This window comes from Mustela nivalis, assembly GCF_964662115.1.
Source record: "Mustela nivalis genome assembly, chromosome: 9".
NCBI classification, from domain to species: Eukaryota; Metazoa; Chordata; class Mammalia; order Carnivora; family Mustelidae; genus Mustela; species Mustela nivalis.
In genome coordinates, this window is record NC_139028.1 from 68,691,327 (window position 1) to 68,715,337 (window position 24,011).

General features: G+C 47.9%; 3 protein-coding genes and 1 long non-coding RNA gene across 8 annotated transcripts; 1 reads left to right on the forward strand and 3 right to left on the reverse strand.

Annotated features, from left to right (window-relative positions):
• Positions 1 to 6,354: 6,354 nt before the first annotated feature.
• Positions 6,355 to 15,561, reverse strand: RRP8 (ribosomal RNA processing 8; the record flags this gene model as incomplete). Of its 2 annotated transcripts, none has more annotated exons than XM_082682924.1 (7): positions 6,355 to 11,904; positions 12,130 to 12,226; positions 12,309 to 12,415; positions 12,830 to 12,959; positions 13,049 to 13,493; positions 13,720 to 14,086; positions 15,307 to 15,561. In XM_082682924.1, 7 exons carry the CDS (start codon positions 15,559 to 15,561, stop codon positions 11,785 to 11,787), a joined length of 1,521 nt encoding a protein of 506 aa, XP_082539050.1. In that variant the 3' UTR covers positions 6,355 to 11,784. The 2 variants fall into 2 exon arrangements, with proteins under 2 accessions (XP_082539050.1, XP_082539051.1); XM_082682925.1 differs by having other exon boundaries at positions 13,720 to 14,119.
• A 16-nt stretch (positions 15,562 to 15,577) lies between these two features.
• On the forward strand, positions 15,578 to 22,190 carry ILK (integrin linked kinase). Of its 4 annotated transcripts, none has more exons than XM_082682926.1 (13): positions 15,578 to 15,715; positions 16,131 to 16,265; positions 19,400 to 19,565; positions 19,711 to 19,806; positions 20,008 to 20,104; positions 20,200 to 20,283; positions 20,384 to 20,469; positions 20,611 to 20,720; positions 20,829 to 20,956; positions 21,039 to 21,160; positions 21,260 to 21,359; positions 21,467 to 21,597; positions 21,781 to 22,190. In XM_082682926.1, the coding sequence occupies exons 2-13, from the start codon at positions 16,177 to 16,179 to the stop codon at positions 21,928 to 21,930; spliced, it is 1,359 nt and encodes a 452-aa protein (XP_082539052.1). In that variant the 5' UTR covers positions 15,578 to 15,715; positions 16,131 to 16,176; the 3' UTR covers positions 21,931 to 22,190. The 4 variants fall into 4 exon arrangements, with proteins under 4 accessions (XP_082539052.1, XP_082539054.1, XP_082539053.1 ...); XM_082682928.1 differs by having other exon boundaries at positions 15,591 to 15,715; positions 16,153 to 16,265; XM_082682927.1 differs by having other exon boundaries at positions 15,669 to 15,845.
• LOC309840680 lies at positions 19,091 to 21,335 on the reverse strand. Its single transcript, XR_014298742.1, has 2 exons — positions 21,227 to 21,335; positions 19,091 to 19,307 (listed from the first exon to the last, which is right to left on the reverse strand). It is a non-coding gene; the product is annotated as an uncharacterized lncRNA (long non-coding RNA).
• Positions 22,161 to 23,541, reverse strand: TAF10 (TATA-box binding protein associated factor 10). The gene is made up of 5 exons (XM_082682943.1): positions 23,287 to 23,541; positions 23,001 to 23,155; positions 22,719 to 22,783; positions 22,513 to 22,627; positions 22,161 to 22,331 (listed from the first exon to the last, which is right to left on the reverse strand). The coding sequence occupies exons 1-5, from the start codon at positions 23,516 to 23,518 to the stop codon at positions 22,242 to 22,244; spliced, it is 657 nt and encodes a 218-aa protein (XP_082539069.1). The 5' UTR covers positions 23,519 to 23,541; the 3' UTR covers positions 22,161 to 22,241.
• Positions 23,542 to 24,011: the final 470 nt, after the last annotated feature.

The following is a 24,011-nucleotide window of genomic DNA, read 5'->3' on the forward strand; positions in this document are numbered from 1 at the left end:
AAACCAAGAGCTGGATATTCAACTGACTGCGCCACCCAGATGCTCCTACACTGACAGAACTTTTAAAAATATATATGGTCTCTCAATTCAGAAGCGTTTTTGACAAAATTTGAAATCCAATTCATGATAAAATTAATAGCAAACAGAAAGGCACATCATTAATGTGACAACCATTAGTCAGAACTTCATTGCAAATATCATATGCATGATGGAATACTGAAAGCTTTTCTCTCAAGTTTGAGAACGAGACAAAGACTTCCACCAACATTACTTTTCTTGAACACAGTAACAGATCTCCCGGCCAGTGGAGTAAAGCAAGAAAAAGAAATAAAAGGTACAAAGTTGGAAAGAATGAATAAAATAGATGTCTTCAGAAAGAATAGGAGTATCTATGTAGAAAACTAAAAAATACAGTTATATAATTGAATTAGTAAATAAGGTTATTTAGCAAAGGTTCTGCTCCATGGTCAACACACAAAAACTGATTTTATTTCTATGTACAAGCAAGCAGAAAATGAAATTTTAAAAGATACCATTTGTAAGTCATTAGAAAAACAAAACAAAACAGTAAATGCCAAGGAATAAATCTAACAAAAGATGTGCAGAACTCTGTACATAAATCTATAAAATATTGACAGCAATTAAAGAAATGGAGCATGTAGGCCACAGAACTGGAAGACTCACCATTATAATTTCCCCCAAAACGATCCAGCATAAGAAAATTCCAGGGTGTTTGGGGAGCTCAACAATCATGAAAATACAGAGGGCTAATAGTAGTCCTTTTGGAAAAGAAATATTGTGTGGGATATGCTTACCACATATGAAAACTTATTAGAAAGCCACTACAATGAAAACAGTGAGGTACTGGTGCCAAGATAGACATAAAGACCTAGGAATGGATTAGGACCAGAAATAGGCTCACATATATAGAGAAGAATATGGAAAGGAGGCAATGTATAGAAATGAGAAAAAGTTTTTTCAGTGAATAGTTTTGGATTAGGTATCTAGATGGAAATAAAATTAAACTCAGGTTCCTCTTCTAACCACACATAAAAATCAGTTGGACATGGAAAATTAATGCCATGAGAGTCAGTACGGTGGTTAACTTTATATGGTTGAGAGAAGAAAGCTCCCAAACATCAACCACTTTCTTCTCTCAACCATATAAAGTTAACCACCATACTGACTCTCATAGCATAAAAGCATAAAAAGGCTTTCGGGTGCTGAGGCTTTCTCAATTTGGATGGTAGTTACAATGGGTGCTGGCCTATGATAAATCATGGGCCAAACATTTTTGTTGCATTTACTTTTTTTTTTAAATTTTTTAAAGATTATTTATTTATTTGACAGCAGAGATCACAAGCAGGCAGAGGTAGGCAGAGAGGAGGAATTAGGCTCCCTGCTGAGCAGAGAGCCCGGGGCTCTATCCCAGGTCCCTGCGATCATGACCCGAGCTGAAGGCAGAGGTTTTAACCCACTGAGCCACCCAGGTGCTCCTGCATTTACTTTTCTATATGGATGTGTGTTTTATTTACTTTTCTGATGTGTTCAACTAAAAGGGATTTGAAAAAATTAGCAACAATAGTTGCTATAACAATAAATCTTGAAGTGTGTAATGGTTCAACCATAAAGAAAAGTTAGTTTCTCACTAACGGGAAGTCCAAAACAACTGTTCCTAATGATGCGAGAAAAAAAGGCAAAAGAAAAATTAAATTACCTTACTACCTAACAGTCCACTGACAAAATCTGGAAATAGGCAGAGTGACATTCCTCTAGGAATGTCCTCAGCTGCCTTGATGTTAATAGTTTGCTAAGGGCAAAAATCAATCTTAGCCTGACCCTTAGGATCCTGTAAGTCAACTTTAACATTTAAAAACTACTTTGGAAACTTCCTTTATCTCTAAACTCCCCCAAGCTATATGTTAGCAATCATCCTCCAAGCACATGGCCCACTGATATACACCTGAAGGGTCTCATGACTGAGTTTTTACTAAACAGTAATAAATGACCTTTTCCTAACTATAGGTAGCCTCCTCAAGACCCTAGAAACATTGTTTCCAAAATACCTCAAAGCCCATGCTATTCCTAACCCCCTCCAACTGGAAAGTATATAATCTGGCCACTCCTCAGGATCCCAGTGCAGCTCTTTCTGTCCACAGGTCCTGTCCGTGCATTAAGAAAACCTTAAGAAAAATCTTTTTGCACCAAAGACAAGAATTCTTTATTGGCTGTCAGCTCTGAACCCCAACCATTTCCTACATCACTAGTTGGTGGGTGGCTCTTCTCTAAGTGATGTTTCAGGAATCTAGGCTCCCTCCATCTTTTGGTTCCATCATCTTCAACAGGTAACTTACAAGGTGCAAATGCATGAAACTGGCCACAGTGGATAATAGGGGACTATGCATAGGAAAATTTAAGGACCCAAATCTGCAAGTAGCACACACTAGTTCCATTACCATCCAATTGGTTAGACTCAATCCTGTGGCCACACTTAAGTATAAGAGAAGCTGGGAAACAGGGTCCAGCTGATTTCCCAGGAAGAAGAAAATGGGTGTGGGGGATAGCTGGCAAGTCTCTACCACATCATACACACACACACACACACACACACACACACACACACAATGGGTGTGGGGGATAGCTGGCAAGTCTCTACCACATCACACACACCCACCCACCCAGCCCAAAACTATATATTTGGACAAAGATACATATGTATCTAGAGACATACAACAAACACATTGTGGGGGTGAGGAAGAGAAGAGCAAGAATAAAGGAAACCACCGGAGAGGGGGCTTTCATGGGCCAATCCTAAAATAGGCCCATAAATTTCGGAGGCTTAACTCAATTCTTAGCATCAGTCTGTGTAGCAATTAAAGAGACAAGTCCAGGAGCCATGGTGCCAGCAGTGCCATCCTAACCGGACTGACTCTGAAGTGTGACCTTAAGTGTTTTAGTTGTCCATCCCCTCCTGGTCCAAGCCTGTTTTCTGAGCCTCACTCCTTGGACTTCTCATGAGTTCTGTGAATTACTTATTGATATCCTCCCAGTACTTCCTCTTCTTAACCATACTTTGTTATTGCCAAACTTGAAGTGTCACAGAGTAGATGGGATTTCACCTGCTGAACCTCCGTCCCACATGGAATTTCAGCAGTAAAGTAAGCATCCCTACTTCATCTTTGGTGTCAATGGGAATGTGGCTGCAAAGAGCCACCCATCTAGATAAACCTGCTTTCCAGCAGCAACAACCAAGCAGCAGGAAGATGACCCTTGCCTCCCAAATCTTGTGAGTGCATCTAATTGATAGAACATAATTTTTTAAAAAAGACTTTATTTGTCACAGAGAGAGAGAGAGAGAGAGAGAGGGTGCACACACACACAAGCAGGCAGAGCAGCAGGCAGAGGCAGAGAGAGAGGCAGGCTCCCTGCTGAGCAAGAAGCCCAATTCGGGACTTGATCCCAGGACCCTGGGATCATGACCTGAGCTAATGGCAGCGGCTTAACCAACGGAGTCACCCAGGCGTCCCTAGAACATAATTTTTGTTAAGAACCTAGCTCCAAGGATTATAATTTCTCCAGGTGGCAAAAAATTTGAAGCAACCAGGTGAATGGATACATTTACTATGGTGGATGCATACCCTGGAACACTGCAGCTAACAGAAGCAATAAAGTTACAAGAAACTACATGGATTACATCCCTTACCTACATATTTTACTTACCTACCTGGGGCTCTTAGCCACCACATGATCTCTCTCCACAAGATAACCCCTCACTCCACCCCTACCACCACCCCCTCACACATACTCTGGTTGTGTTGCAGCAGCTGAGATTCAGCAAACTCTTATTTCCCAGAATCTACCGCCAGCTGGTTCCATGAGGTCCTGTTAGTGGGACATCCCAAAGGGAAACTGGAAGTGAAAGAGAGGAGGAAGGCTGTTCATCCCTGTTTTCCAGCTGCTGTCACCCTGCTTCAGCTGAAGGCAGCTATCTCCAGCTACTAGCGCTTCTGCATTTAGCAGCAGCTCTGCCACACTTGTTAGAGATTTTAGCAACAGACAGGCAGTCGTGCCCTTCCTCAGAGGTCCAAGACTAGGTACGCAGGAGCTTCTCCCACAAAGTTCCGAGTCTCATCAAAAGGGCCCCTTCTCTGAGCTCCTAGTTTCCGGTGACTATGCCATTTCTTCCTGTTTTCCTAGCACCTGGGATGTTCTCTGATATCTCCACTTACTAATTTCTGAATTACGTCAGCAGCTTCTTCCTACTCCTTCAGCCTTCCAACACTCACAATCAGTTCTCTCTATTAAATGCCGTTACTTGAAATACTTAGTGTGGCTTGCATTTTCCTGACAGGGCCCTGAGTGATAGCTTAAGTGGATATTAAAACACAGCTGAGTGAAGGAGGGGGAGGGAAAGTGAGAATACACTGTGTTACTCTATAAATAGAGCTTACGAACCCAAACAGTTCATGCTTTCTAGGAATATGTACATTAGAGCATGTTAAATGAGTTTTTCAGTTGTCTAAGATCTTTAGATAATGCACCCAAACTGAATACAATTGGTAACACGTACTGACACATCTAAATGAAGGTCTTGGATATATCCACATAGGATTTACTCTAAGATTAAATAAAGCTGATACACAGCCTCCCAAATTTCTACTGTGAGAATGAGAAGTGAGAATGAAAGAAGCATTGATGGGAACTTTTAGGAATAGAAAACTTTTCCTCCTTGAAAGGCAAAGGAGCAGCGCTGTTCCCTCAATCCTAAATCAAGCAAGAAGAGCTCCAAAAGAACCATTTACAGTCACTTTGTGTTCCCACATGGGACAGGCTTTATATTCATTCAGATTACATTCTCTAGCTAGAGGTCTACACTCAGGAACTTAACAGAGCCATCTCCTTATGACCACTTAAGTGGAGCCTGGGCAGAACCTGAATCACTTACGAGGGTATGGAATCCTACAAACATAGAAATTGGTGCTTATTTCTCACATGGAGAAGTCAGTTGGCCTGGCAGGGGCAAGCAGAGGGACAGGAATCAGGGGCTGGCTGGGGTGCACTTTTAGTGTCTGGTGGGACAAATATGCATAGTTTCTGGTGGGCTTTGTAATAGGGAACCAACCAGTCTTGAGGTATTTGTTGGGACCTCTCCCAAGAGGGCTGCCTGGAGGAGGAATGTTAGCATTAGGAAGCTGTGGATTCATGGACAGGGGCAGGAGATGAAGGGGAGCACCGGTTGTTTATCATAAGGAAGGAAGCAAAGCCAGTCAGTGCACAAGTCCCCAGGGGCCTCCAGAGAGAACTCCAATACCTCACACGAAAGCCAGCATTTAAATGCCTGCCTTAGAGAAGTACACTGATAGTTTAGGTTTTTCTCCTCCAATGTGCCTTCTCCATCCCAAATCCAAGTAACAGAGGAGGTAAAGAATGAGTGAAAGAAACAGACCATGCTTCCCCACCCCACTGAACTGGAGGAAGAACAACTTTGAATTGTGTAAGTTGCTCACAGGTCACTGAGGTATGGGAAGGAATGAGGGAGACAAATATATTTAAAATGCTAATATTTTAGACTGGCCTCAGTTATGCTGTACAGAATAATGAAGCATATTTACACAACAGTATTAACAATAATGAAAGACCCTTGAAATCAGGTCAAATAGGTAGGGGTTGTGGCAATCAGCAAGACTCTAAGAAGAGTAAAGTGTCCTTGCCTAATCAAGAACGGATCACCTTGTGATCATCAGAACCAAGAGACCAAGAGTAACCATGACCTAACGGTTAACACCCTTGAGTTCCTAAACCAATGCCAAAAGCCACCTACCTTCAGGTCTCTAGTAATATTAGAATAAAAATACAATTTATTGGGCGCCTGGGTGGCTCAGTAGGTTAGGCCGCTGCCTTTGGCTCAGGTCATGATCTCAGGGTCCTGGGATCGAGTCCCGCATGGGGCTCTCTGCTCAGCAGGGAGCCTGCTTTCCTTCCTCTCTCTCTGCCTGCCTCTCCGTCTACTTGTGATTTCTGTCAAATAAATAAATAAAATCTTTAAAAAAAACAAAATACAATTTATTTAGGACATTCTACAGTGGGATATTTTCTTCTGGTCACAATCAAAATGCGACTGATAAAATGACTATCTCAACTTGCTCATGTGAGTATTTTTTCTCTTAAGAATAAAAGTTATGGGACAGGTAGGAGTGTTGACTGGCACCTGGTAAAATAGTATGTTTGAAGCACCCTGAAGGAAACAAAAAGGCTTTTGTGATCTAGAGTAAGGTGGAAAAGATATACTAGCCAGGGTATATAATGTTAACTTCTACAACCTTCCCAAAGCTCAGTAACTTAAAGTAATAAAAATTTCTTTTTGTTTAAAAGCCCAATGTGGATGCTCTTGGTCAAACAGCTTTCCTCCAAGCAATGACTCTGACTCTACATTCTGACTCCACTGTCTTCACAACAGTCAAAATCTCAATGTGCTTGAGATTACTGAAGCAAGCGGGAGGGGCGGGGGAGTGTGGAGAACACTCATCCACTCTGTAGTTGCCTTGGTCTGGTAGCAAAACATCACTTCTACTTACTTTCCATTAGTGAGGACTATTCACAGAGCCCCACCTTGATGCAAGGGGCTAGGAAATGGAGCGTAACTGTGTGTCCACGAAAAGAACATTTTATGGTGAGCATCTAGCCAGTTTTTTCTACAGAAGAAATGGAGATACTGGTGTGAAGGTCTGGAAGATGATCACGCAAAGCTCATCAAGCAAAGTATTGAAGAAAGACAAGAGCAGTATGTATAAAAAGCCAGCAGAAGCAGCTTGGAATGCTTAAAGAAAGAAAAGAAAGCCTGTGTGGCTGCAGCCTCAGGAGGAAGAAGTGGGTTAAGATGCATTTGAAGAGCAAGCCCTGGCAGGATCACACAGGGCCTGGGAATGAGTCTATGTCTTTTGTTCTCAGAGCACTGAGAACCCATTGAAGGATTTTAAAAAGAGAAATGACATATCTGATTTACATTTTAAAAACATCACTTGGCTATGTGGAGAAATGAATGGCTTCGGGGGCAGGAATGGAAGCAATTAGACCGGTAAGACAGTGGTTAACGTCCTAGAACCAGGTGGCCAATCTGAGAAGTCACCTGGGAAGAGGACGACCTGTGCATAGAAGGCTCTAATTGCAGGTCTGTGTCTGTGAAAAGCTGTGAAGGGCTTTGTGCAATGATGTAAATGGCTGAGTGTTTAGAGCTGGGCTGTGTCTCTGCCAAGATCATGCTGTTTCCTTTGAAACTGTGTTCCTGCAGGACTGTGTTACAGAAACAAAAGCTGGAGCCCACCAAAAGCTGCAGCAGCAAGAAACCTCTCAAAGCATGCTGAACAAGTACAAGGCACAGGCTGCCATCCAAACCCAACTGTACATATTCTTGACTCTTAACACCCTTCCTAACTTTTTTCATTTGGGGGCACTGTTCCCCGATGTGGAGAGAAACTGCAGCAAACCTGTGACTTTTCAGCTCATTTTAATTAACAGTCTTATGATGTCAAGCAGTCAGAATGTCTAAACCTACATAGTAACAATAAATAATCTGTATCTACTGTAGCTCTAACTACTTTGCCCCTCCCAGCCCTGGCCCACTTACATCTAGTCTCAAGGAGCCTCAGCTGGGGAGGGGGAAGAATAGTCTGTATGCTCTCTGCTCTTCTTACCTCCAATCTACCTAACAGATGCTGACTGCTCTGGGCCCAGAGGCACAGAAAAGGGGCTAAAAAAGGAAATAAGGTTCTTGCTGGACTGGGCAGTTCTGTGCTCTATGGGGCTGGCAGATATTTAAAGGGGACATCCCAACTGTGCCCTTGACCCTGGCAGATGCAACTTTAGTGGGTGGTCTCCTGCAACTCCCTCCTCAGTCCACATGGCACACTCCTAGCTGCTTTGTGCTGAGGTCTCCTGGCTTCCTCAAATGGTCCTACTGGAAAGGAACCAAGAGCACCACATGTTTCCCTCTCTCCTGCAAGATGACAGGATACACACATGCCTCACTTGCTACGGCAAATTCGGGGAACGCAGGCCAAAGCAAAAGCAGTGGCACTCCCCCGGCTCCACCACTGAAACAGTTACTGAGCCTCTGCTTGCCCTCTACATTCCCAGGGCAGGAGTCAGACTCCAGGCTCATCATTCCTCGGCCGTAGGAATATAAATACCTCAAGCTTCCTGAATGGTCCCAGTGGAGTCCGCAGTTAAGAGTTGAGGTCAGGGGGGTGGGCCCTGACAGTCCAGCTGTGCTGTCTCAAAACAGCAAGCTCTCTACAGAGATCCTACATGATCTCTTCCCATGCATCCTCTTTCTGACCTTCAACCTCAAGCACATTATTAATACCACCAGCAATCCAATTCTTCATTTGTTCATTATGCTCTCCTTGCCTCAAAACTCCAACCCCTTCCCTGCTACTCTCTCAACCCTGCTTCCTGTTTCACTGTGAAAAACCAAAGCAACCAGAACAGAACTTCTCAACCCTATCCTGATCTCCTCAATCAGAAACTGGGGGAGGGCTTGGTAACCACTAGGTGATTATCATGCACTGCCTTACACAGTACAGAGACCCCCTTCCACTTACCTCTTACTACTCTTGCCCTTCCTTCAATCTCTTCTCAAACTGTTCTTTAAATTGCTGGTTCTTTGAACAGCTGCCATGCTGTTATTTCTTAAGGAAATACTGTTCCCTCTCCAGCCTCGGATCTCAGCCTTAAACACTGATGTCCAGGGACTTGGGCTTGCCTAAGAGTTTGTCCTGAAGCTGAAGACGGAGCCAAGAGGCCCCAGATCAAGATCAGGGGAGTCCTGATTTCAGAATCAGAGCAACTGATGGAGACATTGCTGGGGCTGGACTGAGTTACAGGGAATCCAAGGCCTGAGTCAAACCCAGAGATACTTACTTGGGTGGATAGAGCCAGAACAGGCAAAGGAAGAATCTAAATTTTAAGTAAGGAGAACAAGAAAAGGAAAAAAGCAGACCCCAACTGTTCTGCTAAGAAAAAGAAAAAAAAAAAAAAAAAAAAAAAAAAAAGAACACAGACAGGGAATTGTCAAAGGTAATGTGTGTCCCACAGCTAATCTAACACTTTTCTTGGACTTTGTGGCCTGCCTCCCCTTCTCCCAGAGGCTCCTGTCCCATGCAGCTGCCATAATAAAAAATTTCCCTAGTAATGCTCAGTAATTTCTGACATGCTGGGAAGGACTGCCGAGAGGCAGTTATCTCAGCTGCCTGGCAGCCAGCTCCACTCACCAGCCTCACATCACTTCCACAATGGAAGTCTCTCTAGTAGGCAGTCCAAACCCCCTGCACTTCTGAAATTCAGTCATCTAGCTTACCCATCATTTTGTCTGCAGACCTCCTGGATGTGCCCCCTCCCCGAGAGAGGCTGGCCTCTCTTCCATGCCAACTTCTACCACCACCCTGGAGAACCTCAAAGTCCATTCAGACAAGATCTCCCCATAATACCCGAGCTCTCAGTCCATTACCCAGCATACAGTTAAGGTAACCTCTCTCACTTGCCTCTCAGGCACTGACGCCTGTGGCTTCACTCTAGACATGGCCATCAGTGGGAGCTGCTGTGCTTCCAACACTAATAATTCAAGCACTCCAATTCCTGACCACCACCTCTCACCTGCCCAGGTCACTTGTCTAATGATTCCCAGAGCAACAACCCATTCCTCTGTTTTCACTCTCCTACCCCTTCCCTAATAGCACACAATCCAGAGAGAGATCAGTTACTTCTGAATGGTGTGAAATGCCTTTGCTTGCTTTCATTTCCATTGCACAGTGAGATTCCAACTCTGGATGATCCCTTAGTACTCAATTTCCCCACAGCTACACCTAGATTCCTGAGAAAGCAGAGATAACCATACTACTGGACTGGCTGGTGTAACTAAAAAGACATGAATACCACTATAAATTTAAGCAGGGCCTCAACAGTATTCAGCAACTTCATTCACTACAGTCGGACTTCATTGTAAATTTTAACAGACCCCACAAGAGCGTCTGACATCTGACAACCTCTCCATCCCTTCCCTCCATATTGAAAACATCTACTCTCCCAGTTTTATTGGCCCGACCTTCTCATCCTGTCACCTTGACTAGTCTACTTGCCTTTGCTCATCCAACAGATGCTCCCCAGAGTTTGATTTGTTGCCATTTTCTCTTCTCACTACCTTATTCTGGATATTTTATCTATTCCCATGACTTCAATGACCACTTTTAGACTGCTGATTCTAGGACAGGTCTCTCCTGGCACGATTACATCTCTTTTCCAAGTGAGTATCGAACAGGTACCTACAACCCAACATTCTGAACAGCAGCACCAGCCCTACCAGTTGCTCAAGCGAGAAACCAGACTCACTGCAAATTCCTCTCTCTCACCAGCCCTCATTATCCCACCTGTTCTTTCTGCTCAAGTTCTCCCATCTGCTTACTTCTTCCATCATCCCTAGTCCTCAGTGCCCACATCTTGTACCCTGAGCCTGCGTTCCTGCAATACCCTGTTCTCGTCAGTCCCACTCAGCTAAACCCTGTTACTCTACCACATCACCAACAAGCTCTGGGAATACAAAGATAAATATCACTTGAAAAGACCGCTGCCTAATGTGCAAAGCAATCACAATGCAATTCGAAGAATGTAGATGAAGAAATTAATTCTGCTTTAGGAGCAGTAGAGTAGGAAAACCTAAGCTATGATGAGTAAGACTTAATCAGGTGAGTATTCAGCAGACAGAAGAGCACATGCGAAGACACTGTGGCACACTGCCTAGCCTCCAAACATGCCCTCCAGTCCACAGCCTACCTCGAAGCTAGATCCCCTCACCAGAGGCATCTGACTGGCTCAGAGCCCTGGAAGCTGTGTCTCAGTGAGCACTGTTTTTGCCCTTCCAAATAGGTAAGATGCTACATCTTTATATCGGGACATGGCAGGAGAGGCCAAGGGTCTATCATCCCAGCATTTTCCTAACACCAGCATTCCTTGCCCATAGCTTTCCCAGGACATGGTGATCTGGGACCACTACAAGCTGGACACAACAAACAGACCCTCGTGCTTACTAATGGACAGCCCAATCCCCCAGCCTACCATGATATCAACCAGTTGTTATTTATGAAGAAACCCAGCTCTCCTACCACCATCCTCCAGAACAACTCAAAGTCTTATCAGTATTCTCTAAATACCCTGTGAAATGAAGGCTGTTGAAAGGTCCATCTTGAGCTCTCCCAGAGTATTCCTCAGTCAAGAAATCCATTCTTCACTCTTTGACCTCCAACCTTACCTAGGGAAGGACTTAAGAAAATAGTAAGGCTTACAAAACATCACAGCCATAGCTATGGTTTATTGAGAACCTCTTACACACCCAGCCCTGGCTATAGATTTTCTCAGCAGATGGGAGATGAGAAGAGAGATGCCAGGGCAGAAAGTCTACGTGGCTCCTGAGAGATAGAAAGAGGAGCAAACCCAGAGATGCCCTGAATTTCAAACGAGCTAGTTCCCACATTTGGAGGAACCCTAATTCCCAGATACCCTTGTATTTTCACAGTAAACTTCTTACTCTTTAGCTAGCCCAAGTGATTTTATGCTTCTCACAACCAAGAAGCCTTCAATAGAGCGGTGCTGAACCAGGGGATTTAATCACACATTAGTCTTGGGACGGCAAAAGGGATATACCAGTCCCTGGGTCAGTGACTTGCTGGATATAGTCTTCCGAGTTCTGAGCCTGGAGTTCAAGACTTGCCTCCTCTTTCAAGGCAGGCCCAGAGGTCACCTGCGCTTGTAGAGACATGGCTGAAGCTTCAGGCCTGTGAGCTGAGCCTTGGGCCCTACCCGAGGAGGCCCAGTCTTTTCAAAGTCAAACAAGAAGAAGTGGCTGTTGGTAAGATCCTAAGGGTAGAAAAGACTGAGTGAGCTCCAAATCTTCACTCCAGCTCCTCAAAACACCTCTGTACATGCCCCGCCCTTGCTCAGAAAGGTTCCCAGGACTCTCCCATGTGTCATGCCTTAAAAGAGCAAACATCTGTGTCTGTGTGTATGGCCTCTTTCCTTAACATCATTACCCTAAAAAAGACCAAACGAGACAAAAATAGGAAAACTTCTTGGGGCCCTCACCTTGGAGATGACCTTGAAGCCCAGTTTGGTTACAGCCCCCAGAAAGGTCCGAACATCTTCAAACCGGCTACTGACTTCAGCCACTTTCAAGAGACCCCTGAGAAAAGTGAGAAGTTCTGCGTAAATGCAGACATATACCTGTACACATATACACACATCTGTGTGCTGGGAGCACCTACCCTTGTTTCAGCACACGATTTGCCTCCTCTAGGAAGTCCCTGATGTTGGTTCCCATCAGTGAAAGGCAGAACACAGCCACATCCACAGATTCATCCTCCAGAGGCACCTGTAAAGAGTGGGAAAACTGTACAAAGCATACAACATGGGTAGCAGAAATCCAGCACTGAGGGATGCCTGGGTGGCTCAGTCAGTTAAGTGTCTGCCTTTGGCTTAGGGTCATGATCCCAGGGACTAAGCCCAACATTGGGCTCCCTTCTCAAGGGGAAGTCTGGTTCTCCCTCTCCCTCTGCTATTCTCTCCGCTTGTGCTCTCTTTCAAATAAATAAAATCTCAAAAAAAAAAAAAACCCACAAATATATTTTTAGAAATTAATTAATTAATTAATTAATTCCGCACTGATTGCTAGCACCAGACACTAGAATGGGGGGCGCATAAAGGGAGGGAGCATTAGAGATTAGCATATTGAGGTTGGGTCTAGAGCATAGGCCAGATACAGAGAGAGAGAGATAGAAGGGTTTACCTGGGCCATGTCACACACAGTGACCCTGGGGTCCAGAGAGGCCAAGTCAAAGCAGTGCACAGGGTTCCGGATACTTGAGGCCAGGCGGCAGTCCCCGCAGCCAAAGTCAGCTACCACCAGGGACGCGGGCCTGGGAGTGGAGGGGAGGGATCACTCACTGGTCTAGCCTGAACTATGACTGACCCACATTGCTTCTCAGAGTGCCCAACCCCCATTCACCGCTGGCGAAGATCCTTGGCGATGCGGTCCACTGGCTGCAGTGGCCACTTCTTGACTTGGCTCTGGAAGCCACGGTGATAGAGGAGAAAGGCCTCAGGGTCTTCCTGGAAGAGACGCTGTGCAGCACTGCTAGGCCCTGAGTATAGCTGTTCATTGAGGTAGCGAAATCGGGCACCATCCAGCCGCTGTGCCATGCGGGCTCGCAGCGCCCCTGCCCGATCCTCATGATTATCTGGGCTGGGGGCAGGAGGCATCTCTGTCTCCTCTGTGGGCACTGTGGCTGGAGCCTGGTCAGGTGGCCGAAATTTGTTCTTATGTCTACGTTTGTTCTTCTGCCGGTTCCGCCACTGCTTGCGACTCAAGGTCTGGGGGGGGTTGGCAGAAGTGGAGCCAGGACTCGGCTTGGATTGATCATTTGTAGCAGTACTCTTCCAAGCTTTGGAACCTGAACAGAGGGAGAAGAGAGAGCATATTCGGGGCAACAGCCCCTGCATTCTGAGGTTTGGCAATCATCCTGACCAATCCCTGTCCTTGAGAAAGAGACTATGGCCTGGATGAAAACATTTCTTACTGACTAACCCCAAACCTAATGGTGGCAGGTAACCTGTGCCCTGTATCCGATCAGCTGATGCCCCACCCCATCCCACACACATATACAAATCCACTAGTACCTGTTTTGTTATCCTTGTCTACATGCTGGGCGGGGTTTGAGGGAGCCTGTTTCTGGCACTTCCTCTTTCTCTTCTGTTCTTCAGCAGGGTCACTGGCATTCAGAATCCCTCTGAGGCACTTTTTCTTCCCTTTTACTTCCTTTTCTTCATAGTCACTGCCAGGTGGACCCTGTTTTTGACATTTCTTCTTCCTCTTCTTCTGTACGTCAACAGAAGCACCAGCAGATGAGGCCTTTTTCAGGCGTTTTTTCTTCCTTTCCACCACATCCTCCTCAGAGTCACTGTCAGGCAGGCTGGGGTATTGCTGGGGAAGAGATGCTGCCTCCAGGGCCCGTAAAGTAGCCAAGAGCTGACGGTGCTTAGAGCCCTGAGAGAAAGGAGTGAGGTAAATAGATGGGGCCTGGAGAATAAGAAGGCAGAGATGGAGACCTGATTCAGATGCTGGCGGAAGCATCTAGATTATTCTTAGTTAACTTCTCTAGCTTGTCATGAAGCCTGCCAGACCCTGAACAACTTTTAAGTCACCATCTCAAACTCTGGGAGGCTGGAGAGCAGAGAAACCACCCACCTCACTTCTTCAATTTGGAACCTGAACAGAGGGAGAAAGCGGAGTTTCCCAGGGGAATGTGGTAAGGCCACAAGGCAGCAGGAGTTCCAACACTCATCTCAGGCTTTTGCCTGCAACTTTCTATATCTTTCTATAAAAGCTAGACGTTTCTGAAAACAAGAGTGACAAGATCACAGGTGTGCACTTAAAAGGAGTCTAGCTGTGGTATAGAGAATAAGTGGAAAGGGACAAGCTGCAGATGGAAAGGCCAGTGGCACAGATTATAGCAGTGGGTTGACGGGATGAAGAGGACGGGAAAAAGCAGGCGGATTCCTTGTTGGATGCTGACTGAAAGGTGGAAGAGCCTGAGAAGTACAGCAGCCCTCACATCTGCAAAGGCTTAAAGGAGAAGGTCTCTTGTCTGGAAGGCCTTCTGGATTGAAGTCCTGTTGGGAGGTCCCAGGCCAGGCACTTAACCTGGACTTATCAGTACCCACTCTGCACTACTGCTTTAGAACGGTAGTGCTGATCAAATCCTTCACTGTCATTCACTCTTGATCTCTCCAATCCAATCTCCACACTGAAACCAAGGACTTTTCCAAAATGCAAATCTTAAGAAATCATTCCCCTGCTAAAACCATTTTATTGGCTTCTATTGTTAAAATATGCAAAACTTCAACCTCCCCAAATTCAATAGCATACCCTCTGTGCTCCAACCACACGGATAATTGGGTGGGTAACCCTAACAACAGGACATGCTTTCTTCCCCCCAGGGCCTCTGCACGTGCTTTTCGCGTCCCATAATTCATCCTCACGTCACTGACTTCTACTCAACAGCTTTCACTTAGTCGGGTCTTCTGTTGGCCGCAGGCGACCCCCCCCCCCCCGCTCCAACGCGCGCGTGCACACACACACACACACACACACGCACACACCAACACACACACACCAACACACACACACACACACAGCGAGCCCCAGTGCCCGGATCCACCAGGGTAAGCTTCTCGGTTGGAAGAGCTCCGCGCAGGGCCGCTCACCTTGATTTGCGAGGCTGAGGCGGGCAGAGGCCGTGAGGCTACAGGCCGGAGGTCCGTGGCTACTGGGGCCTCCTCGGTCCACTCGGGCTCCTCAAACATGCTGGTGCGGTAGGCGAAATCCCCGCGTCCACACGCCTTTCCACGTGCACTGCGTGTCTCTACTAATCCTGGCTCGCAGAGCAGCCGGAACTGAGCCGGAAACCAAAGAGTGAAGATCTGTGTGGCTAGAGTGGCCGGCGCGGCGCCGGAAATCATCGAGTTTAGGTACCGCTGGCTAGAAGGGCAAGGAAGGCGAGAGGGAGGGAGCAATGGGGACCCGCGCTGGCCAGAGAGGGCCAGGGGCGGGGCCGGGCGGCGGGCGCGGCCGGACGGGAGTTCCCCGAAGAAGGCTCCTCCAGCCTGAGTCCCGGTGAGTGCGGGAGCACCCGTGCCCTTCCCTAAGGCTCGATCCCTGCCAACCGTCAGCCTTTACTCGGCCCGAATACCGAGTAGGGAACGAGGGCCATCCCCGGGAAGGACCCCCGATCGCCTTTCTCAGGGTATAGAGCGCCTGAACTCCCCCTCCCCCCAGGTCTGTTCTCGGGTAGTGTCCCCGAGCTTGTTCGCCGACACCCCTTCAGGCGACTCTACTTCCTAATCACCTTCTACCTCGCGTGGACCCGCCTTACCCTCGCGCCCAGGGGACACAGGGATCATCCCGCCTAGCCGAACTCCTTCCCAGACCTCCACTAGCCGGGGAGGCAGCGGGAGACCCCCACCCCCTTATCTCCGGTAAGGGACAAAGCTTTCGGGTTTCACCCCGCCTTCCGTGGATCCCTTCACAGTCCGCAGGCTTCCCCAATCTAGGGGACTCAGCGCCGGGACGCTGCTATGGACGACATTTTCACTCAGTGCCGGGAGGGCAACGCGGTGGCCGTTCGCCTGTGGCTGGACAACACGGAGAACGACCTCAACCAGGGGTGAGCTGAAGTGGCTGGTGGGTGAGAAGGGCAAATACTGCTCCTCTCCGCGATGTGGGGTGTTCACGTTGGCTGGGGCGGCTGACTTTACTACCCAGGACTACGAATGCAAAGCACAGCCTGTGGGGGGCAGAGGGTCTCCACAGAGGAAGCTGTATTCCTGATGAATCTTGACTGCTCAGTAAGAGTTTCACAGGCACGGGCTGCAGAGAGCTTTCCAGCCTCAGTGAACTGCATGGGCCAAAGCTAGGAGACAAGACAGAGAATGGAGTGTTTGGGAATTGTCTATAGGTCCATATGGCTGGAGGATAGAAGACTTCTATGGGCTTCTGTGGGCTGAAGCATTGGGTACTAATGGTAAACCACGGAAGATAAGACTGGAGAGGTCTGCTGCAAGAGCCCACCAGATCATGCAAGGATATTTATACTAGAATAAGGTTATTATTCTAAGAACAAGAGTTTAAAGCCCTGCTATGATATGATGAGATTGTCCATTTAAGTGTCATCTTGGATACCTTCTCAAGAGCAGGCGGCCATTTGGAGAAGCAGTTGCTTGGTCTGTGCCAGAGGTGGCGATGCCTTAGACTAGAATGGGGGCCGATCTAAAAAGAAGGAAGTGATTGGATTCCTGAAATCTTCAGAATAAAGAATTGATGAGACTTGGTGTAGGAAGTGTGGAAGCAAAGATGATGACCGGGGTTCTGGCTCAGACTTTTAGGTAGATAGTAGTTGCTTTTACTGAGTTGGACATGGCTGAAGGATGATGACTGCTGCTGTGACACGTTAAAGTGACTGTACAGTTGAGTGGAAACGTTGAGTAGGTTGTTGATTATGCAGATTTGGATTTCAGGAGAGAGATCTGACTTGGAGACCCAGATTTGGGAGATTTTAGCATATAGATGATACCTGAAGACATGGGTGTGACAGAGAGGGGATGAGAAGCCTGCAAGACTGAAAAGGTGCAACTGGGGGTTGCAGGAGAAACAGGAAAAGATGTTAGTAAAGCTCAGAGAAGTGAATGTTTCAACGAAGGGGGAGTGGTCAACAGTAGGATAGGCTGTTGATGAGTTAAAGAACTTTAGCACTTTAAAGTAACTTCTGAATTTATAATTAATAATGTATTTGATGATCTTTGTGAAGCCTGCTGTAGAGGAAAACAGTTGAAGAAACCAGACAACACTGGTTCCTTCATTTAAAGTATTGTGGACACCTCCTATGCTAGAGGCCCATGCCAGCCCTCAAGGCAACAGTGTGGTGGTGGGCTGAATGGGAGATGTGGAAATAGTGAATGTAGGCAAGTTCTTTAAGGTCAGCTGAGACAAGCAAGAAAAGCAGTAGTGATGCTGATGATTCAGGATGGTGGTTTTTAATTTTATTTCTTCAGTTTTTAGGTTTGAGGGGGTAAGGATCACCTGTCATCTTCATCTAGACTTCTACAGGTTCTCATTAGCCTTTATGCTATTCCTCTGTAATTCCTGGTCACTTTTTCCCATTTTTCATATATTTATAATTTCTTTAATTCTTTAATAATTCTTCAAAGGGTACTCAGATAAAGATAGCACTCTTACTTTGTTGGTAGGGTTATAAAGGCTTAGGTGAAGTTGTCCAGGGGAACTTGCATTTTATAAAACTCTTTAGTGCCAAAAGGTGAAGAGGTGGCATTAAACTGGAAGTCTTTGGGGCTGGTTTGAGGGGAAAGGCTTTGGGGGCCCAAGCAGGTATATGCTGGATATGAGGTGGGGTAAACTCCCTCCAGGACTCTTTGGGAATATAGTCTGTGGCCCCGAGGTGACAGGCAGTCTGACAGTGAGTGGAACCCTGTGCTCTTATTTTTGCCCTCAGGCACTGGCCTGCTTATGCCACAGACTGCAGGAAACTGATAAACCAGGGCACAAATTAAAGATCTGAGAGGCAAAACTCATTGATAAGTAGGGGATGGTTGCTTCAGAGAGGGGGAGGTGGGGCTAACCTTCCAGGAAAGCTTTCAGCTATCTCTAAGTGAGCAGATGAGGGCAGCTGTGGAGGGAAGTCATTAAAGGTCACACACACACCCCCATCTCCTGGGGGAGGAGGACATCTGGATGGCCTGCAGCAGTCAGACCCCTGATCTGTTTCAGGCCATAACTAGAGCCCCCACAAGGGAAGTGACCGCAACACTAAGGCATCCGGAGGCTGCGGTCTCAGACCACAGACCGTCCCCCTGTCCCGCCCCTTGGATCCTCACACACACCAGACTGGAGGGAATTTCCTTTTATGGCCCCAGGCTGTCAGGCAGGCCCAACTCCCACCAAGTGTTTTCTTCTTCTTTTTTCTTTGTACAGCTCTTTTACTTTAGAAAATATGTGTCCTTGGCAGGGGAAAAGTCAGTTTTCTTTCTAAAGATGTCACTCTTATATTCCTGTTTTCTGGGACTCAAGACTGCTTGAGTGGAGGAATCCTGTTTTACCAAATCAAATCCTCATTTGATATCTGCCTCATTAGTAATGACTTATCAAAAGTATTCCTTTTTCCTTATAAACCCTTCCAAAACATTATTTTAATGCCAGTCCATTTTTAGATCTTAGGTTTCAGTACAGAGCCAATCAGTAAGCTTGCTTCTTCTCCTATGAGTTGTGGCTTTCCTTCTCCAAACACCCTCCCTTGTATTAACATGCACTAAACAACTTCTGTTAATCCATTCTCTCAAAAATTCAGTCTAGCAGACAAGACAGCTCATTAAGATGTTTACAATCCAGTGCCACAAGTAGTGTATTAGGGGCATATGAAATGCATTGAAAACAAAAAGGACCAACAGATGTTGCAAAAGGAATGCAGAGGAAACCAGATAAAATGCTACCATTTAATGAGATAGGGCATGCCAAGGAAAAAAGGCTAGTGGGAGATGTTGATGAAGACAGTGAATCATATGTATTTGTTGAGATTTCAGGTGGTAGTTGGTTAGGTTTGAAGCTCAGGGGTCTGAAGACCTTTGAAGGTCTTAATCGGATGGCTTTGGGAGTTGCTGGCATGAATGAGAATCAGAATCCTGGACAGGCAAGGTTTCTAGGGAGATTTTTCAGAATGACTATCAGTTTTTTCTGTATCAAAGCCTTTGCCCCACCTCCAGATCAATGACCATTGTCTCTTCCTCAAAGGGATGATCATGGCTTCTCCCCCTTGCACTGGGCCTGCCGAGAGGGCCGTTCAGCTGTGGTTGAGATGCTGATCATGCGGGGGGCACGAATCAATGTGATGAACCGTGGGGATGACACCCCCCTGCACCTGGCAGCCAGTCATGGACACCGTGATATTGTGCAGAAGGTATGCATGAATGTTCTGTCATATACATTACATACATGTCTGGAAGTCAGTCACAAGCATTATGTGTACTCTTCTCCCTCCTTACACGCCTCAACTCTCATCTCCCCTCTGTCTTCTGCCTCTTCTACTTGGCCATGGGGACCAGCTCTTGCAGTATAAAGCTGACATCAATGCAGTGAATGAGCATGGAAATGTGCCCCTGCACTATGCCTGTTTTTGGGGCCAAGATCAGGTTGCAGAGGTGAGTACCAAAGCCCTGAGACCTGGGATGGGTGGGTAGCAACGTCTGAGCCTGAATGGGAGATTCTAGAACCTTCAATCCATTCTGTAAGTATTGCTGAATATTTGACACTCAGATCTGGTACTATATCTGTATTGATAGTTGATTGTGATTGCCAGGGAGGTAGCAGAGCCCGTTGTCACAACCACCTTTTCATTCCAGGACCTGGTGGCTAATGGGGCTCTTGTCAGCATTTGTAACAAGTATGGAGAGATGCCTGTGGACAAAGCCAAGGCACCCCTGAGAGAGCTCCTCCGAGGTCTGTCCCCCAACTCCAGTTCGTATCCTGTCTTGTCCCTGCCTATCTCCTCCCTCCGTACTACAGCTGGGGCCAAAGCTGTTTTTCTTCCCCAGAGCGGGCAGAGAAGATGGGCCAGAACCTTAACCGTATTCCATACAAGGACACTTTCTGGAAGGGAACCACCCGCACTCGGCCCCGTGAGTCAGTTGTAAGGGGAGGGATGGTCGAGGGAATAACCCTGGGCTCTTGGAGCTGGGTTAGGTGAAGCTTGGGTACCTGACCTGTGCACATTCTCAGGAAATGGGACTCTGAACAAACACTCCGGCATTGACTACAAACAGCTCAACTTTTTGGCAAAGCTCAACGAGAATCACTCTGGAGAGGTGACCCTGCCTTTCTTGGCCCTCCCTCCCCAATCCCCTACAAATTACCTGCCCTGCACCTTCTTTAAGTTTTTCTTCCAGTTAGCGGACAAGAAAGCAGTGGCCTTAGTTAAAGCTTCCTAACCCTTACCTGTCTCTCAGCTATGGAAGGGCCGTTGGCAGGGCAATGACATCGTCGTGAAGGTGCTAAAGGTTCGAGACTGGAGTACAAGGAAGAGCAGGGACTTCAACGAGGAGTGTCCCCGTCTCAGGTGGGGCAAGGCCTAAACGGGAAGCTGCTGGTTCCAAGGAACCCTGACTAGCACCCAAAGGGAGATCTTTTATGCTGATCTCAGCTAGGGATACTCTCCCTCTTCCAGGATTTTCTCGCATCCAAATGTGCTCCCAGTGCTAGGTGCCTGTCAGTCTCCACCTGCTCCTCACCCCACCCTCATCACACACTGGATGCCATATGGATCCCTGTACAATGTATTACATGAAGGCACCAGTGAGTAGGGGATACCAAATCTCATGGGATGGGTGCAGGGTGTATGAGCCTCCCCAAACTCTTTTGACTCTTGCCTCTTTAGATTTTGTTGTGGACCAGAGCCAGGCTGTGAAGTTCGCGTTGGACATGGCAAGGGGCATGGCCTTCCTACACACATTAGAGCCCCTCATCCCACGACATGCACTCAATAGCCGTAGTGTAATGGTGAGGTCACACTTCCTTCCTGGCCCAGGCCCCCAGCCCCCTTTCCCTGTCTAGAATAGGACTTACCTCCTTCCACATTATCTATCTTCTCTTTCTCAGATTGATGAGGACATGACTGCCCGAATCAGCATGGCCGACGTCAAGTTCTCCTTCCAATGCCCTGGGCGCATGTATGCACCTGCCTGGGTGGCCCCTGAAGGTGAGTGAGGGCATCATGTTGGGAGGTGGAGAAGGGCCAGCTCAGTAGAAATGGAAGGGGGCAGAGACAGGACAGGCAGCTGGAACAGTTAAGTCCTGTTCCTCCAGCACTGCAGAAGAAGCCTGAAGATACAAACAGACGCTCAGCAGACATGTGGAGTTTTGCAGTGCTTCTGTGGGAACTGGTGACACGGGAGGTACCCTTTGCTGACCTCTCCAACATGGAGATTGGAATGAAGGTGAGAGCACAACTGTATGTACTTGTGTTGGAATGGTGGTGGTGACGACAATAACTATAGCAGGGCTGGGCTCTTCCCATATTTGTTCAAATATGCAGTAATCCTGTCCTGAGGACTAGAGAGGCCTCTCCCCACAGGATATTCAAGTTCTGAAACCCATTTTGTTTTTTCCTGTATTTGCAGGTGGCACTGGAAGGCCTTCGGCCTACTATCCCACCAGGCATTTCCCCCCATGTGTGTAAGCTCATGAAGATCTGCATGAATGAAGACCCTGCTAAGCGGCCTAAATTTGACATGATTGTGCCTATCCTGGAGAAGATGCAGGACAAGTAGAGCTGGAAAGCCCTTGCCTAAACTCCAGAGATGTCAGGACACGGTTAGGGGAGTATGTCTCCCCAAAGCAGCAGGCTTCTGGTTGCCTCCCCTGCTTCCAGTCATGGTACTACCCCAGCCATGGGGCCCATCCCCTGCCCCCATCCCTACCACTGCAGCCCCCAAAGGGGCTAGGCTCAGAGCTTTGTCACTTGCCACACGGTATCTCCCAGCATGGGAGGGACCAGCCCTGCCTGTCACAATAAAGTTTATTATGAAAACAGGCTGGTGTGGGGACAAGGGGACAGACAAGTACATTTAGGTTGGGTGGCTCAGGTGAAATAGTGCGGCTTCTTCACATTGATGCCATACTCGCTGAGGGCAGGGGTCAAGTCCTCCATGGTTAGAGTGTACTTGCGGTCCTGAGGGAAGAGGGAAGAACACCAGCTGAGCTCAGGAATCTCAGATTTCAATCCCAGATGGGTGACCCTGAGTAGGTCTTTCACCTCCCCTAGGACTTAGTTTCCCCAAAGAGATTTCAGGACAATTAAACCTCCAACACTGTGGGAGGTAATTACTGATTCAATGAGCCTCCCCTCACACCTTGCTCTTGCTTCGGGAGCTGCCAGAAGCTGTGCCCTTCATTTTGCAGTGCTGTAGGGCATCGTTGGCAATATCTGAGATGAATTTCTGGGCAGCTAGCGAGATGAGCCGAATTCTAGAGAGAAAAAACTAGTGTGAGAAGGAGATGGAACAATAAACCACATTAGCACTCAAGGTTCTAACCTACCCACCCAGACTGTACTCACATGCGTGGGTCTGAAGCCTCAAAGCCAGCACGGTTCAGGTAGTAACCAGTCACTGCATCTGGAATCTGAGAGATCAATGAGACGACTGTCAGTATTTGCTCTGGGCACTGAGGGGCTGAGAGGGGGAGGGAAATGGAGGAAGGCCTGGCTTTCAGGAAGCTCAGTTTGGGTGGGCAGAGCTAGTAGGGGAACAAGTGCAAAAGGAGGCTGAAAATCCAGGCAGTGTAGCAGAAAAGTTGGCCTGACAGCGCGCCAATAGCCTTGTTCAGGCAGGAAGCCCACCGTAGGCGTATAATCCTCCAGCTGCATCAGGAAATCCACCAGAGGCGTGCTGGACACCACCGGCTTCACGTCTCCGTTGGCCGCGCTCGGCAGTACATAAACCCCGTTAGACATGGCCCCCTCCGGGGGCGCCGCGCCGCCAGCCGACACCGGAGCTGGAGGAAAACCAGCAGACAGACATGGAAGTGGGAGATGCGGGGCCCCGGCTAGGTCTAATCCTCTGCCCTCACCCACTACTGGACCCAGCCCTAGCGCTGCCCTCACCCTCACCCGTCCCGGCCCTCACCCGCCCCGCGCCGCTCGGCCGGCTCCCCGGCCCGCGCCGCCACGGGTCCCGTGCCCCCTGCCGCAGCTCCAGCCCCAGGTCCCCCTGCAGTCCCCGCGGGGCTGGCCTTATTCTCCGCAGCGGTGCCGGCGGGCAATGCTGCGGGGGCCGAGACCGCGGGCGCCGGGCCCGGGGCCGAGGCAGCGGAGCCCGGCGCCGCCTCGGGGTCCGCGCCGGAGCCGCTGCAGCTCATCAGGCCGGTGGAAGAGGCGGCGAACAGAGCCGCTTCCGCTTCCGCTCACGTTACGCACACACCACGGGTGACGTCACACGCTCCGCGCTTCGCCCCTCCCTCGCCGTGTTTGCTGGCCTCTAGCGTCTCCTGTCTCCTGGTTGTTTACAAGCCTGTGAGGTGTCTCCGACAGGCGGTCTCCCACGCGGCCATACTGCTAAGCCTTTTCGCCAGGATGGGAACCGTCAAGGTCTAAGACGCTTTTCCGCAGGTCTGGGGCTTGTCTTCCAACTTGGCGCTTAAAGACCTTGTTTTTGGGACACCCCTTAACTACAGGTTGCCTGCCAGTCTGCGTCCTTTCTAGTTCCCTTATTCAGCCTTTTAAGGGTTCGAAAGCCCCACTCCCCTCCAGCTGCCGGGAGAAGTGACAGCAGGGAAGCGAACAGTGCTGCTGTAGACAGGAAGGGAAGTATTTCAGCTTGAGTAAACAACATATGCAAAATCACCAGGGAGG